Source organism: Epinephelus fuscoguttatus, linkage group LG11, assembly GCF_011397635.1.
Source record: "Epinephelus fuscoguttatus linkage group LG11, E.fuscoguttatus.final_Chr_v1".
Classification (NCBI taxonomy): Eukaryota; Metazoa; Chordata; class Actinopteri; order Perciformes; family Serranidae; genus Epinephelus; species Epinephelus fuscoguttatus.
Genome location: NC_064762.1, coordinates 26,854,582 through 26,873,123, shown reverse-complemented (window position 1 = coordinate 26,873,123; position 18,542 = coordinate 26,854,582). Strand labels below are relative to the sequence as shown.

Genomic DNA, 18,542 nt, shown 5'->3' with positions numbered 1-18,542 from the left:
AAAACATCACACAAATGAGTGTTTTTCAGGAACACTGCAGACAAAATGAAGAAAACAAGGATCCTCGGGGATGTTTGGCCATCTACACTCTGGCAGTTTACAACAATGTCTGTCTGTGCTTCCATCCATCTGGGGTCTGGTTGTGGGTTCAACAAACCAGCGAAGGGTGAAGAGTTTGTAGACTCTCTGGTGTGAGCGGGGCCTCAGAGGGAGGCAGTTGCTCAGCTGTGGATACTGAGAGCTTGTTAAAACAGCACTCTTTTTATAGATGAATGGTTGGTAGACTGAGCAGGGAGTGCATTAGGTGTTGGCTTTTTCTATGAAGCACCACAGATCAGCCAAGTCGAACAAGCTGTGTTTGCTGATTTCATGGTGTTTAAAGCTAGATAAATGATTTTCTTGGCCACTTGGGGGAAGACAGACTCCATAAGAGGCTGACAGACATTTTAAGTGATTATGGCTAACGTAGGGATGAGCTAAGAGATAGGAGAGACTTTATTGTCATTCGTCTTGTGTAGTACAAAACAGGTACAAAACAAGATACAAGACAAAGTACAAGTGTAATGACAAACATATCAGTGCAATAATAGAAAAATATAAATACAAGTTAGCAATTTTTAAGTCCCTGAAATATTTGAGTAGCTTTTGTTTGTGTTGTAAAGTCCAAATAGTAAGCCATGGTCCAATAAAGTAAGTTAGCAAACAATTGTCTGCATCCATCCAATTGGCATTAGCATTCATTTGGACACATGTTTTTACATAGCTAATGACTATTAGTCCAGTATTCACTGTGTTATAGCTCTGTTTTGGTCTCCACCACCTCCTCCGAAAAATCATCTGGGTCTTAGCTGCTAACTGCTCCACTGCATTCACCATTTGCTAACTTTGTTTAGTGTACAGTGAGTTTATCAGATCTTTATTTTAACAGCTGCTGCTGAAAATGAAACTTATTAGAGTGAGACAGAATAATGAAGTTATTTTTGTAGCTGCAAAACCAAAACAACAGGCTAAAAAATCCACTGACAAACAAGACAGTTCATTTTAGAGTCATTTCCTGTATCTGTGTCACATGGGTCTCACCACTCCCCCGCTCCTGTAGGAGACCAGCGGCAGGTCCTAAGTCTCCTCACTACAATGCAAGAAATGAACGTCAGAACAGATTATGACCAATTCTTTTGCCCCATAGTCACCAAAGTAAATATTGGACCCATTTTTCACAAGCTGAAACCATTCTGAAAATTTTGACACTGACTTTCTTCAGACAGACAAATCACTTTGTTCAAGACATGTCTCTGTCTCAGCAACATACTTGCAAGATCTGGCAACAACTGATAGGATCTTGTTTTTGACTGATATCAGACACAATTAAGGAGCAGCCATTAAATCTGTATATTTGTATATTGTGTGGAATTGTTTTGAATCTGCTTTTATCCATCGACACAATGTCTAAACACTTAAAAATGAGGTGGTGGGATGCGAGGGAGAGACGACCACGCTTATTAAGAGACAGGAAGTGTATACCATTTCATACCATAGTGCATCATCTTTTTTTATAGAGCATCTTTGGTAGAGCTGCAGAGTTACGTGATTGTCGCTGATTGTCGCCCTAGATGAAAAGTCAGGAGATCCCCAAAGTCATTAGGATTCATCTTCTGGGCACCAAGAATGTCTCTGCAAAACATCATGGCAATGTATCCTGTAGTTGTTGACATATTTCAGTCTGAACAAAACTGGTGGCTCGACAGACCGACTTTTGCAGCTTTACCCCCGCTAACGTGGCTAAAACTGTTAATTAGTGAAGCTTTAAGTGCTTAAACTTCACACATTTACGAGTTGCTGTTATTCAGGACCACCAGTGTGCAACATTACTTGTTGCAACTCTGTTGTCCCGTGTGGTGCAGCAGTAGCTTACCAGTGTGTTTGTTTTTATCCTGTAGTGTTATTTAGTTGTTAAGGATGTGGTTGAAATGGAGGTGACGCTGACAGCTTAGGCCTGTCACAAGCAGGGTGTGGTGTTTGCTACACTACCCAGACATGGACACACATTCTGTAACACATAGTAGTTGGGACAGAGTGCCACCTCGGCTGGCAGCTGCTCCTGTGGTCTCGGATATGAAAAAAAAGAGTCAAATTAAAGGTGGGATAAATGCCGACTTGAAGCTGATCCTCTTATAGCTTCATGGCAAAAACAGACGTGTGGTTTCAGACCTCATGGCTGAAAATTAGCAACAAATGGCACTGAAACAGACTCTCTCTCCTGCTTTGGAGGTTATTCCCCCGAGGTTGGAATAGAATCATATTTTGAAATGAAAATAAATGAGAAACAGTCGTATCCAAGCTGCTGATTGGTGGGAGGTGTCGTGCGTAAACGTACCCTAATTTCGCAGAAACCACAAATGAGAGGACTTTTACTCACATTGATTGTGCGGTTTTTCGGCATGCAAACATTTAAAGACGCTCCAAGAAGTTACCTTGACACTGGTACCTTTATTTAAGTCCAGAAAATAATCTTTTTTCAATACTCCTGTCTTCTCTCTTCCTGCTTCCTCTCTTTCGACCTCATTCACCTCCACTCCACTGCAGAAAAAACAACATCTAACCAAAAACTTTCAGAGGTAAATTAAGTACCGGACACAGGGAAGGTATCCTCTAATTTTTTACACTTTATATCACAAGGCAAGATTACAGGGCAGATTATTTTATAGACTTTTGCTAAAAATATATAAAGGAGTACAAAGGAGAGGAAGTGGGTGTGAGGTAGAGGAAAGGTTTTGAAGTGTAACCCCTGTCGAGGGCTGAGCTGCTTCTGTGTGTTATTTCACATTTTTGCCCCGGTGTGCGCTACGTTGTGGTTGTTACCGTGGACTGTACATATTGGGATAAGTTTGGGTTGTGAATGTCAGGTACAGTTAATGAATAGGTCGACTATTGTTGGTCTTTAATTAAAAACAGGATATTATTAGTGTAATCAAGTGGTGTTATAGAGACTTTTTATACTTCTGTAAAAAAAAATCTGATGGGAAAACACTGTAGAAGTCACATTTTGGTCATGTTTTGTTTTTTAACTCCAATACTTCAGGAGAAGATATACTTTATTAATCCCCGAGGGTGTCATATACACACATGCACAAACAGGACCTATACATGCATTAAATGGAGAGATGTCAGAGCCAAGGGGGCTGCCCATGGACAGACGCCCCAGGCAGTTGGGGTTCAGTGCTTTGCTCAGGGTCAACTCGGCAGTTCCCAGGAGGCAAGCTGGCACCTCTCCAGCTACCAGTCCACACACCAGCTACCCTACGGTTCCCAACCCAAGTCCCTGTGGACTGAGCCACTGCCGCACAATGCTGATATACAGTCCTTTTAAGTTACTATAAGTGTGTTCTTAGAAGAATATCTCACCTGCAAAGTGATCATTTGTGTATCACTCACTGCCTGTTACCTTGAATTTGTGAGGAAACCATTGTTTTCACGCAGGCCTGCAGTGAATGAAAAATCCAAAAAAGGCAAACATTCTTGATGAATTAAAAAGTAACTTGCATTTGCGTTTAACAACAGCAAAACTATATCAAAACATCCATTTACAACCCATGCACTATAATCCAAGACTCATTTATCCAGTTGTATGCTCGGTACTTGACAAACACATGCATTTTTGCTCAAACATTTTTATTTAAAACACTTGTCCATTGACATCTCACAGGCCCTGAGTGTGAGTCAGCATGCGTGTGTGTATGAGCTCCACTTGGGTAAAGGCTGGGCATGAGACTGTTTGTACTGATGTGTTTTAAAATGTAATGTTTTAGCAAAATGCCTGTGTTTGGGAGGTACTGAGCATACGACTGAATAAAAGAGACTTGGATTATACTGCATGAGTTGTGTAAGAGTGTGTAAAAAGATGTTTTGATATAGTTGTTTTTTTTATAAAACAAGGTCTCCATTTACTTCAATTCATCAAGAATTTTCCAAGATTGTTTGTAAATGAAATGGTAAATGGACTGCACTTGTATAGCGCTTTTCGAGTCTTCAACCACTTAAAGCGCTTTAACACTACAAGTCAAATTCACCTATAACCGAGGCTACCATAAATGGTGCCACTTCCTACTCGGTAACCATTCACCCACACTAACACACCAATGGAACAGCCATCAGGAACAATTTGGGGTTCAGTATCTTGCTCAAGGATACTTCAACATGCAGACTTGAGGGAAGGGCCGAACCTACTCTACCTCCTGAGACATAGCCGCCCCGTAGTTCTAATATTATTATTGGAATTCAAACCCACAATCCATTGCTCTAAAGGCACTGTCACTATCGACTAGACCATTTAGCTGCCAGCTGTTCAATGCAGAAAGATTGAGTGAGAGTGATATTTCAGTTCACATTTTATTTCTGCTCCTATAAAGTCTGTATGATTTTCAGTGTGTTTTTTCTGGTGTGTCCTCAGGTGACAGAGGAGAAAGAGGGTTCAAAGGGGAGAAGGGTGACCGAGGAGACCGTGGAGAGAAAACAGGTAAGTGCTGATATATTGATTAACAGTACAAAGGCACAATTAACAGGCACGCTATTGTAAATCACCCTACATACACCGGTAGCCTACTCTGCTAAATGACACTAAATGCTAACGTCAGCAAAACGTAATCTTGATGTTGATGCCATTAGTTTCTGCTTGATTTCGCATCATGTTCCTGCTCAAACATGTCTGGAAGCTTTTATTGGTGATTTTTCACAGTAGAAAGTGCCACTATAATTCGTTACAGTCAGTTCCCTGCTGCAGAGACATCAAGATACAAAGACTTTGAAATGCTGACAAATCAATGCAGGTAGATTCATGCAAGTATGAATCTGGAAATCAATCAATCGTTTACTGGTCACAAGGAATTATACAAGGTACATTTCCAGTGAAATGTGACCCTATCAGCTTCTTTACCTCGTGCTCTGTAATTTAGTCCTTTTTGAGTCTTCTTACATTGTCGGCTGCTGCTTTTTAACTGTCCATGTTTCCGGATGGTTTTGGTAATCCATGGTTTCTGGTTGTGGGATGATTTAACTGTCCACACATCCCGCCTCCAACAACATGGCTACATGGTCGCTCCTCCCGTACACAGGCAGCATCGCACTGCAGCTGCATGAATGGTGTATAGCAGTGATCCACAGCAGGAACAGGACATCACCTCACTTTCTCACCATCAAACCTGTTCTGATTCACTGTTAAGCACTGGGCTTCTCTCCTTTTCTCCCAGAGTCCTCTGCTCTGTCAGATCAGCATATAGATTAAGAGACACCTGATCAAATAGTCCTGTTCAGGATTTTGCGAAGTTTCAATGAATCAAAGGATATTACAATTCCTGATATCCTGTAGGAAACTGATGCAGCACAGAGGTCGTCCAGTTTATTTTTAGCACCTGTATAATGGCTAGCAGGATGCTAGTTCAGCTGTGCCCATTCTTCTCCATCTTCTCCTTGATGTTTACATTTTAAAACCTCAACCTGGCTAGCAGCAATAGCTAGCAAAATTTGGCAGGAGGAGAGTTTACAGACTGGTGAGTTGATTACCTCATCCTGATGAGTGACTCGCAGCCACAACCCACCAGCATCTAAAGCCAAAAGCACCACCAATACTTGCACAGTAGACATAAGAGTATAAACTTAGCAGAAATTTAGCAGAGCTGACAGAGAGACAACTGGAAACGTTTGCACCTCCGTCATCGAGCAAAAATGTAGCGACGTAGGAACGAATAATAGGTCCCCTTTATTATGATGTAATTCACCAAGTATTACGCCAGTTTTGTTCTAATACAACATTAATGTATTATACAACACAGGGTTGCACACTGACATGTTCAGTTGTGGCTCCTTCACACTATGCAAACATAGAACATATATACAAATATTTAAATTACAATCAAATAAATTAAAAGTTCATTTTGCTGTAACTACTCTTTGATTCTAATATACAGTATGCTGTTGACTGCTTAATAACAACAAAACATTGCAAAGCTGGAAAGAATTTTTTACTATCCAATCCCCCAAAATAATAACATCCTGTGAGGAATCCCAAGCCTCTCTTTTGGTTGAGAGATTTCATTAATGTTCTGCTTCGAGCTTGACCACACATGCACACAGGCAGACCAGCGCAGAGTCAGTTGATCCAGTGTGGTCTGACAGTGAAGTGGTCTGCTAAAAGATTCAACAGTGAAATTAAGTGTTTTATAGACTTCATGCGGAAAATCATGTTGAAACAACTCATGTTACAGTAATATTCCCACTAATTAGTCTGGTAATAAACTCCTGCTTCAATTCCAGTGACGCTGTTTTATATTTTTCCCATCCTATCATCTTCTCCCACTAAACCATATTTAAAAGTTTTTGTTCTCATCCTGCTTTGATAAACTGTAATTCAGAGACATTAACAGAAATTTAATTTGAAAAATACTTTGGAGTAATAAAGCTGCAAAGGTTTTGAGGAGTTTGCTCCAGTTTTCAGACTGTTTCCAATTTTCCATGGGGACTGGATGACCCTGTAATAATCACACTCATTTCCAAGATTAATTTCATTTGTGTTATCAAAGCCCCACTGGGCAACACTCACATGTATGTTCCTTCTAAAACCAAATTATGACACTTTATTAGAAACTGTATTTTGTTGCAACAGAAATCAGAGATATGACAGAATACTGCAAAGAAAGATGGAAAACAAACCATAAGTGTATTAAATATATGTCATATATAAGATGATTACATCATAATTACGCACTAAGACACGGTTATTCAATTACAAATTCAACTGGGCTGGATTTTAAAACCAGAAAATGTGGATGGGCCACATTTATTTATATATATTTGACATGCACACACTCAGGAAAAGGCAACGATACATGCCAGTTAACCTAAAGCAAAGTCTGTTCAGAACGCAGAGTCTTGCAACTGTGACTCAGTGTGAACGATCACTCCCATCTGAAGCTTGCTCAGGTATGTGCACGCCGCCACCAGAGAGGTCCACCTTACCAGTCGCAGACTTTATTACACAGATATTGTCAACTGATTGTATTTAAAGTCTACTCATTTGAGAAGAGATCCCAAACTTAAATAACTTAAATTTTGCAAAAAAAAAAGTGAGAATGCTAAAAACACAAGCACAATCAAATTAACAGTATAGTCAAAATAAATAGTCTGTTAAACTGTAGTTGCACTGTAGTAAATTGCACTCCTGTCACAGCAAAGAAACACTGCTGTAATAAAAGCACATACATCAGTGCATATGATCCGTAGTATATAAGAACAAATTTATGAGCTGATGACTTTATGGGCCTCATATATCTCTGCCACACCCGATGTCCTGTGCAAAGAGCTGTGGGAAGTTTAAAGGATCAGTAGATCTGCTTTTCTTTTTAGCGTAATCTCACGGTTTCCAACACACGATGAGGGACCACATGGCCTAGTGTACATCAAAAGGACTTGAAAACCATTATGCATGTGTACATGTCCCGTGAGGGTAAGCCGAAACCTCTTACAAAACCATCAATCTGGGTTCAGGTAGAAAGAAAGAAACAATAATGACCCCCAAAACCGCAGACATTTATTTTTTGTGCTACAAATGTTATTCTTCTTTTGTTACATCAGTTTGGTGGTTCTCCTTGTGATGAGCGATGTGAGGGTGGTGCACATCAAATAGACTTCAGCCCTCGAGCATCTGAAGGCTGTTTCTGACCGTTAAAGAACCGTCAAAGATCGGTTCTTTCCTCACATCATTTACAAGACACGGATCTTTGAGGTTTCAGAGAAAGAGGGGCAAACTGAGACCACATGCTGCAGGCTGTCAGAAATATCTAATCACTGCGTTGTGCAGTTTTCTTGTCACAAACCTCACGCGGCTGACTTATCGTTTGTTGCATGACTCGGATCTTTTTACGCTTCAAAGCATACAGTGCATACCTGCGTGATCACTTACCAGAAGGAGCACCAGTGTGACCCAAGACCCATTGAAGGTTTGTCTGTGGGAAAAATTTGTCCACACATGTTGGGGGTTAACACAAAATTAGTCTGCCATACGGGATGTTATGTCACTGAGAGGATCAGAGTCTTGAGCTCTTTTGAAAGCTTCAGCAACACAAAGGGGAATATTTCTGGGTAAAAGAGCAAATGGACCCCAGATTGAAATCATTTTTGAGATTGAGAGAGACTATTAAATCTGGATTGATGTTCTTTTAATTGACTATGAAGTCTCTTTAATCACCAGAAACACACAAGTCAAAGGAAAGTAAAAAACAAAATTCTAAAACAGCAACAAAAAAAATTCTAAATAACGCTTATTAACTTCCACATGACCTGACGAAAACATTGCTTCATCCATCTGTACCTTATAGGTCACTGTCTCTGCATATGTATTTCTCTTCTTTAACGTGCAGTACTCCTGGGGTTTAATGTTTCCTCTCTGTGTATATGAAACCACAGTAACAGTTTACATACCTTATAAACTGCTAAGCTACATACTGGCTGCATGGTGTTTAGTCTTCAAATCAGTAACAATTAAACGTCCACGTAAACCTTGCTCCCTGACTTACTGTTGCTATTACACCTGCCAGGCTTTTCGTTCTTGTGTTGCACATATAAAGTTTCCGAAGGGAGTCTGGCAAGATGGCAGCATGAAAAGACGTGTTATATCAAACTCTCTGCAGCAAACTTCTGAGTTTTCAGTACATTGACTCAAATTGTTTTTCCATGAATCCAAAGGCTACGTACCTACAGTACATATGTCTGTCTGTCCATCCCATTCTTGTGAACATGCCATCTCAAGAACGCCTTGACAGAATTTCTTCAAAATTTGGCACAAACATCCACTCAGACTCAGCTAACAGGATTTTAGTGGTCAAAGGTCACTTTGACATCACAAATTAGGTTTTTGACCATCACTCAAGAATTAATACAATGATTATGACAAAAGTTTTAAGCAAATGTCTGATTGGATAAAATGATGAAGTGATGACATTTGATATCCACAAGGTACAAAGGTCACCTTCAACAAAGGTCAACATTATAATGTTCTGCAAACACAGTTTTCCAGCCATTATTCAGTGTCATATCTCAGGAACAGAAGGGGAGACATTTGGTTGGATACTGAATTGGTGACACTAATCTTGGTGTCCATTGTGAAACTGTGCTGACTGTAAAGACTTCTGTGCTGGCAAGTTGAACATTTGTGTGAAACATCTATGTTTTCGAATTTGAAGCTTCTTTGCAGCAACATCCATATTTGAAGCATTGCCTACTGTCATGGCTAGGTATTAGTCTGGGCAGACATAGATGTTATCTGCAACTTGACTGGTTTGCAGAGGTATAAAACTGTAAGGGGTTAATTCTAGTCCTGTGTAAAATCCTTATATGAATTGTAACTCCCGTTGATGTTGTCTGTGGGCTGCAGCACAACAACAATAAATACAACTAAAGTAGAGCAATAAAGAAACTGCTTAACTACATAACCTGCTTACCTACACAGGGTAGAAGCCCATATATAAAAGAAAATGGACCAAATTAACAAAACCTGCAATTAATCTGCAGATGCTCAGGTTTAAAGAGAGACCAAAATTTTCAATGGATGTCAGTTTTTGAGCCACGACAAAAGCCAAAATTTGGCCTGCAACAGAGGGTAAGGCTTGTTGTTTTAGCCAAGGTTATTCCTGGAAAACTCAAGGTCTCTACCAGCTGGTTAAGAGAAGGGACGAGTCTGCAGTTTGTGACGGTATAAAACAGTCAGTAGAAGGAACTGTGCATCTCCTCATGGACGAGAGGCTTGTGTATGTAGAAACATGAGATATAAACATGTCCTCTTCAGCTGAGCTATAACATTAGCTTGTTCAGTGGTGCTAGGTGAGCTAGCAGTAGATGCACGCTTTCTTCTGCGCTGTGATACAGATAGCAGGTGTAGTTTAGTACATGAAACTGCTCACAACAAGGTCTGTGGATTTTCCTGAGTAACCAGCTCACGATTTCTGGAAAGAGACGTTGCACTTTTGTGCTTAGAGCACCACTAGCTGAGTGTCTTTTACTTCCATTATATTGGAGAGAAGGCAGACATCTTTGCAACTCACAACGAAAACATCTAGATTGATAAATAGTACTACAGGTAAGAGGAGTGAACTGTCCTTTTACACTACTTAGCTGGATATGCTAAAGATGGTGGCTTATATGTTAGAGCAGATAATGACACTAAAATTCACTATGAATATTGTGAATCTCTCAGTGACGGACTCAGGATGTTTGAAGGGCAGGGGTGAAAAGGAAAAAAGTGCACCTACTGCATGACATGGGGCCCATTGGTGCGCAAGAAGCTAGTATGTTATGTATGGCGAAATAGTCTTCGTCCTTGATTCTTGATTAAGATTATATAGACAATCCAGGCTAAAAGTATGTTTAAAATGTTTATTTTATAAACTAAAGAAAAGAAAAGATTTTACACAAAGGAAAACTGAAAATCAATAGGACACATCCTCTGGTTTTTGTTAATCAAGAGGGCAGCCAAAAGGGCTAAATTGTATCACTAAGTTTTGATTTTTGGGCTAAAGGCATGAAATATCTTCAACAAAGCTCTGAGGCTAGAGATCAACAATTTGCCTAATATAATTCCAGAAAGACGTTTTCCTGTGTGTATCTTCATAAACTGTAACTTGTAACAAAACACCTACTTTTTCATTTTAGGGGCATGCTGTGTAATTCTTACTTGACAGTTGACATATTACAAAAGAGATTGGAAGTGATGCACACACATACACACAGCTCTTACCTCCAGAGCTGACAGTTTGATCTCAAGGGTCCGACTTTTAGTGCTGTGGGTTTAATGTTTGACAGTCTGTTTTTACAGTGGACCTGTGCAGCTACAGGGATCCAAAAATAAATGATTTCATCTTAAGACTTGTGAAAAAAACACCATGTTATGATTTTTATGTGAAGCAAAGCTAAAAGCTCTACTTGGTGTCCTCCAAGGTCAATACTGAGGAACAGAATCAGTGATTTATCAATATATTTACTTTCTCCTCTTCAGTTCTCACGTGTGGTAAAATCCCCCTACAGTATGTATTGTGGTTTTTTTTTTATTTATGTTCATTTCTCATTTGCTAAATCCAATTATCTGTTAGCTGGAACTGAACAACGCAGATCCCCCACCGTGAAGTTTAATCTAATTTTATTCATTTCTAATTTCATACACACACAGTTAAACAAACACACATGCACAAATGCTCATGCTGAGAACACTTAAAAACAGTGAGGTGAGTCAGGTTTTTATTTTACAGTTTTATCTGCAGGATCAGACTCACTTTGACCCTTTCATCGTCTCCTATATGAGGTTAATTTTAGTGAGCTTTAGAGGTGTTAGTGGGCAGTTTTTGTCCCTATTGGACTCAGCCAGGCTACTTTTTTCCCTCTACTTCCGATTGTATGCTACGCTAAGCCAATTTTGGCAACAGTAACAAACTAAGACACTGGTAATTAGGAAGTACTTGGTTGAAGACATTATTATCGTCTGGTATGAGGACATTGGAGGACATTGGGACTTTATTATCATTGACAATGTTTAGTTTTTTTATACTTATCAGGTCCTAAAAATGCATACCAAACAAAAGTTCAGGTCTCAGGAGGATATTATGATTTTGTGCCACCAACTGCTAAAATTGTTACCAGCTGTTACAAACTGACAGCAGACAATGTAGCATGGGACCTTGATATCAACTGTCAGCTGTAGCACACTGGGGAACATGACTGCCTTCTCCTTATTAATCATACTGACAACCGTAGGCTATTATCGCAAGTATAGATGTCATTGTTGTAGCTACTGTACTATTTCATACAACCATCTCCACAACAAGCTAACTAGCTACTAAGGTCTGGTGAGCCTCCAACACAGCAATACTTACCAGAGACTTTCAGCTCCCCTAGCTGCACCAGTTGGGACATTCTGATAGAAGACAATGCAATCATACTGATTTAGTCGCTGATGCCTGCTGGCGTTGCATCCAGTTAGGACACAGTGTTACATTGGTTGTATTAATCTTTTCATCAAATGCTCAGCAAGAAAGTAAATAAGTATATTTCCCAAGTTGTCAAACTATTCCTTTAACACATCACAGAAGAATTCAGGTCAAAAGCACCCACTGACAAACATAATAGTCATCGCTTTTGTAATAACTTGTTAATCAGCTTCTCTGCTTTCAAAATAGATTAAAAAAAACATGGCATTTTCAAATTTCCCAAGTATCAAACTGGGGCCTTAAAACAAAACCAACAACAGCAAATCCCCCTCACACATTTTTAAATGCTTTGTATTTCATTATTTCCTTTGACTTGGCTGAAAAGCAAATAAGGGGATTTCCAAAAATATTGAACTATTGAGAACTTAAAAACAAAAATCACATGAGAAGCACAAACTGATTTCAAAATTCACTCATATGGTCGCCAAATTTTGAGTGTGAATGTACAATGGCCAAGAAAATCAAATTAGAAGCAAACAAATTGTACTACACAGAGAGAAGAGTCAAAAGAAGAAAACACAAAAGAGATCAGAAGAGCAAACAATGTGAAAGACAATAACATCAGGGACTCGAGAACATTTTCGGGACAGATGGAGCTGGTTAACTGTTGTTCTGAAGCCACTCAGTCCTGTCCAGCCCAGACTCCTTCCTGCCTGCCAGATAAACATTAGTAATACGCGATCACTTCATGTTCTGGCCTTCTTCATATATTGACAGTCTGATGCCGTAGCTCCCCCCGGCCACTGAGGTTTGAACCACTTGGACGACCACCACCACTTGGAGCTCGCTCGTCTAGTTTCCCTGGGCAAAAACAGTCATTATGTGTCATGCACAGAATAAGGTACGAGACTTGTTATGAGATGTCAAGTTTTGTCCAAATTAGTGAGTTTATGGTGAAACGTTTTGTTGGCTGTCCAAGGTGAACATGAGAGCTGTCAGACTGTCAAGAGACAGGATAATTTAGAGACCAGGGTCCTTGACTTTTTGCATAATTACTTAAAGGAGTACTTGTTTTGATCTCTCTCATGTCTGTTATTGTGCAAAAGCTTCTTGACTCAGGAAAAGTCATTAACTGTGTAAACTTAAGGTTTTAACTATCATTCGAATTCAGCTTTTTTAGGTTTATTTTCCACCACAGGAATAACAGCTACATTTATGTCTTATATTCTGTTCCAAAAATGAAATCTGTGGTTTTGACATGTTGATATTTTCTGATATTTTAAGACATTTTGGAGACAAGGGGTAAATGACACCAGCAAATGTTTTCACCAAACAATGAGCTGTCCTTAGCTACTGTTGCTATGGCGGTTAAGCTTGCTGTTATCATAAAACACATTTGCAGTTGATGACGGCAGATTTAGAAAATTCACATTTTTTTATAAGATAGCGTGTCCTTGAATTTGGCAGAATTTTGAAAATCTAGCGTGTAACCGTCTATTCTACTGTCTGAAATAACTAAAGCATATGTATATTCCTAGGACCCTCTGTTCCCCAACCCAGTATGCTCTTAATATGACTCATCTCAGCAATGTTTTACCTTAGATCAAATGCTTAGTTTATGTTTCACTAGGTCAGTATGTTGACATCAACCACCTACAGCTTACAGTCTACTGATGTTATACTCCTTCAAACCTGCACCTTTAAATTTGCAGGTACATAGTTTTCCTGACTTTGGACATTGATATCTCCACAGTGGCTGAATGGATTTCTACCATTCAAAGAGCATTTCAAACATCCGTCTCCCTTTGTTTTCTGCAATTTGAACAGCAAAGATAGTCCGAACCAGTCACCTACAATGTTGGTTTGTATCAAGAGAGGTGAGCTCAAAACTCAACACACGGCTGAGCTAGGACTTTGAGACCACAGAACCCTGGGAACAGGGACAATCCCAAAATAATGATTGTTGTTGGCAGATGTTATCAAATGTAGCTAGCTAGCTATTTAAGGACCAGTATGCACACAGTGAAGAAGTACAGTGGAAGTGTTGGCACTAACATACTGTGACTTGTAACCCCACAAAATAATGTCCAAGTTGGGACACTGTGTAAAACATAAATAAAAACAATGTTATGTTAATGTTCAAACCGCTGAACTCATTTTGGTAAATCAAAAGCCATTATCAATCATAAATCAATCAATTTTGAATTTGATGCTGCAACAAAATACTTGGGGAAGTTGTTGAATGCTCAAAAAATACCTGTTGGAACATTCCACAGGTAAACAGGTAACAGATTAAAATGTCATCACTGGATATGAGAGGGGCGTCCTCAAAAGGCTCAGTAGCTCACAAGCAAGGATGGTTACTTGGTTAAACTGCGTGGGCAAATAGGCCAACAGTTGACATTTCTCAAAGCACAGTTGCAAGGAATTTAGAGATTTCTCCAATCCATAATATCATCAAAAGATTCTGCATGGAAGAGGCAAGACTGAAAACCAACATTGAATGCCTGTGACCTTTGACCCCTCAGACTGCACTCAATTAAAAACAAACATCATTATATTGTCACGACCTGGCTCAAAGGTATGACAAAATATGGAGACCACACATGACTTTTTAAAGTAGGAAAAACAAATTTATTTAAATAAACTTAAATGTGTATGTCAGTTATCAGTAATGTCTGAAGTGTGTGGTTGTGTGAATGTCTTTAGATGTAAGATAACAAAAACCTAAATAACCCAAGATCGAACAAACCAAGCAACTCAAAGAGGAGAGAGAGAATGAATGCTCAGGCCCCAATATAAATAGGTGAGCATTCACACCAAATCAGGTGTTAGTCATCTCTCCTAATGAGCCACTCCCCAGATCCCAGGCAACCAAACAAAAAGTATGTCAGAGGCCAAGGAGCCGTCACAATATAAAGGATGTTACTACATGGGCTCTGGAACACTCTGGACCAACCATTATTGGTGAATACAGTTAATCGCTGCATCTACAAATCCAAGTTAAGACTCTACCATTCAAAGTGAAAGCCATATATCAACAACATCCAGAAACACTGCCGACTTCTCTGGATCTCAGCTCATCTGAGGCAGACTGACACAAAGTGGAAAAGTGTGCTGCGCACATTTCAGATTATTTTTGGAAATCATGGACGTCGTGGCCTCCAGGCTAAAGCAGAAAAGGACCATCCAGACTGTTCCCAGCTCAAAGTTCAAAGCTGGCATCTGTGATGATATGGAGTAATCTTAGTGCCCATGGCATCAAGGGTAACTTGCACATCTGTGCAGGCGCCATGAGAGCTGAAAGTTACATATGCTACCATCTAGACGAATTCTTCACGTGTTATAACAGTGTGGCTTCATAGTAAAGAGTGCAGGTATTAGACAGACCTCCCTGCAGTCCAGACCTGTCTCCTATTAAACGTGTGGTGCATTATGAAGCACAAAATATGACAACGGAGACCCCGGACTATTGAGCAGCTGAAGTCGCATATTAACTAAGAATGGGAAAGAAACCTCAACAATTAGTGTCCTCAGTTCCTAAATGCTTACTGGCTGTTGTTTAAAGAAAAGCTGATGTAACAAAAGTAAACTAAATTAAGTTTATCAGTTTGAACATTAGATGTCTTGTTTTTGTACTGTATTCAATTGAAAATAGATTGAAAAAGGATTTATAAATCATTGCATTCTGTTTTCATTTATGTTTTTTGCACGGCGTCCCAACTTATTTGGAGTTTTTTGGGGTTGTAACACTCATTAGTGTTACTACTGTAGGTAGTAAGCTAGTTAGCAAGACATGTTAACATTTGCAGCAGTGGTCTAATTCATTCTTTACACTGTTGCTCATGTATTTTTGGCTTTGGAAAGGTTAAAAATTGTGACACCATTTTTCAGACTCTTGAAATGATTGTTAGGAGGATAAGTTTAGTCAGCTGTAAATTGCATTCACTGAAATTTTAACCACATTGGCTCTAACCATAGAGGACAATGTGACTCTTAAATCTGAAAAAAATTAAAGGTTTCCAGACAATAGAACAAAAGTGATTGTCTCCAGTTTTGAGAAGCTACAGTGTCATCCAACAGGCTACACTGTATATATATTTTACAGTAAATGGATTGATTCACCTCAACATTCTCGTCATGCATCTGTCCGATTTCTACCAAAGCTTCCAGCAAAATAAATCAAGTTAACTTCCACCAGATTAACATAATTCAGCATAACTCTAGTATGTTGCAGTCCAGCTCCTCATGTCAGAGATATGAATGTTCTGTGAAGTGTGCATGTATGGTTCTCATTATTTCTGAGGACTGAAGTCTACATGTGCTGCCCCCATCCAGAACCTTTCCTCCTCCTCTTCTCCCCAGAGTTTCTTATTTGCACAGTGGGGACCCGCGGGCATTTTACAGAAGAAGGAATGCGGGAGGAAAAAGATGAATAGAGTGAGAGATGTGAAAAAGTGGTGAATCTCGTCTCAGGGGTATTTAAACATGTCAACAGTAAGATTAGAACAATATGCACTGATAATGGCTTTTATTAAATTAGTGATATGACAGCTCAGATAGTCTCCTCACCAACAGACATATACCAAAACAAATACAGTTTATACAATACAATAGTACTTATTTATTCAAGTACTCTACTTAGATACAGTTTTGAGGTACTTGTAATTTGCTTCAGTATGTCTATTTCCTACTATTTTGTACTCGATTACTCCATTACAGTTTTGAGGGAAATATTGTACTTTTTACTTCATTACATTTATTTAATAGCGTCAGTTATGAGTTACTCGGCAGAGTCCAATTAATAGCACTAAATATAACGTTTACATCGTGAGGTAATACTTTGAATAAACAAGACTTGATTGATTGATCCCTTGGTGAAAAACACAAGTTACCCTACAGTATACAGTAAAAAGTAAGCTCCACTTAGTGTGGTGTTTGAACATTGAATGTGCTCATATTTTGGTTAACAGTGAACTGATCCGCTTACAAATAAACTTGAATGTGAGTGTCGTTTACTCTCGCAACATTTAACATAGCTCGTTTTACGGCACCCAGCATGACTGGTGCTTATGGTACTTCAGACAGCGTAACTACCAGTGCTGCTAAAGCAAGTTTATATTAATTGACATTTTATGGCCAAATCAGTACAAATTCCGCCGGTAAAAATCTTACATTTTTAAGTAAAATGAGCCCGCCAGGTCTGAAAAAACAAGTCAGAACGTCAGACATATGGGCAACAAATTTGAACGACACACTGAGGTAAAACATCAGATAAGTCTTGGGAAATATCTGTGAGTGAATGATGATTTTTAAACCGACAAAATTAACTTAAACTAGTTTACAGCAGTGCGTTGGTGCAGTGGTTAGCATTGCTGCCTCACAGCAAGATGGTTCCTGGTTTAAACCTCAGGGTAGGGCAGCCCCATGTCAGCGTGGGTTTTCTCCAGGTACTCCAGCTTCCTCCCACAGTACAAAGACATGCAGGTTAATTGGTTACTCTAAATTGTCCGTAGGTGTGAATGTGAGTGTGAATGGTTGTCTGTCTCTATAGCCCCTTTTACACTGCCAGATTTTCAGCTAATGTTGGGCCGTTTTGCTGGCAAGCTGTGAGCGTTTAGACACACAGAGCTGGATTGGCGAGTTGATCCGAGGTGCCCAGTGTTCCGCCTCGCAGGGTAGACATATTGGCGGAACCCTTTTATGTTAAAAAGACCGAGACAGCTTTCCGCCACGGGAGGGACTGTTGATGACTTGTGGGAGGAGCTGTTGATGACGCCGCACGTGTGACCCACTGGCGGTGGATAAACAGGAAACAACTGATAGCAGGAATTAGCGAGCAGCTAGTAGCAAGAGGGAAACACAAACCTGACAGACACTGTAAAGATGAGCAACTGAGGAGACAAGGAAATGCGCGCCCTCCTTGTCCTCGCAAACGAAGTGGCCATTAATTGTCAGATGATGGGAATGGTGAAGAATGGGCCGACTTAAGAGAGAATCACTGAAGGACTGACCAGCCGCAGCTTCCCTCCCACGTCACTGTTTTTGTCACACGCTGACCTACACATTTTATTACTTGCTCACGCCCCCCATTGCCCCGAAAAAGGCGCATTCTGTATAAACAAAAGTAGTTAGGCAGCATTTTGCTGCACTCCCCCATTTTGTTTTTATACAGCTAATGCTGAAAAAAGACTGATTGGGTTTTCCTGCAAATTTGCACAATTTCTGTTTAAAAAGGGCTTATGTGTCAGTCCTGTGATAGTCTGGTGTCAGCTGGATAGGCTCCAGCACTAGAAATTAAAATGCATTTTAAGCCAAGACTGAAAAAGACAAATCGAGGAGGCCTAATTGTGTCTGATTTAAACATGCTGTTTGGCAACGAGATTCATTTGTTAGCACTATTTTCTCATAGCAAAGAGCAAACAATTTAAATAAGATCCAATATTAACACTAATTCATCAGCTTAGCTGGTTAAAGAGGAACTCTACTGTGTTTGTATCCTGTTTCACCAGAACCACTAAAATTTTTGACACGATTAAAGCAAATTTGTTTTTCAGTAGGGACTAGCGATGACTGAAT

At 39.6% G+C, this 18,542-nt stretch overlaps 1 protein-coding gene across 1 annotated transcript in view; it reads left to right on the top strand.

Moving 5' to 3' along the window:
* Nucleotides 1-18,542, top strand: part of scara5 (scavenger receptor class A, member 5 (putative)) — a 104,801-nt gene that overhangs the window by 72,037 nt on the left and 14,222 nt on the right. The window contains exon 10 of the mRNA XM_049590823.1: nucleotides 4,448-4,513. Coding sequence (XP_049446780.1) covers nucleotides 4,448-4,513 — 66 coding nt within the window. The remainder of the gene's footprint in view (nucleotides 1-4,447; nucleotides 4,514-18,542) is intronic.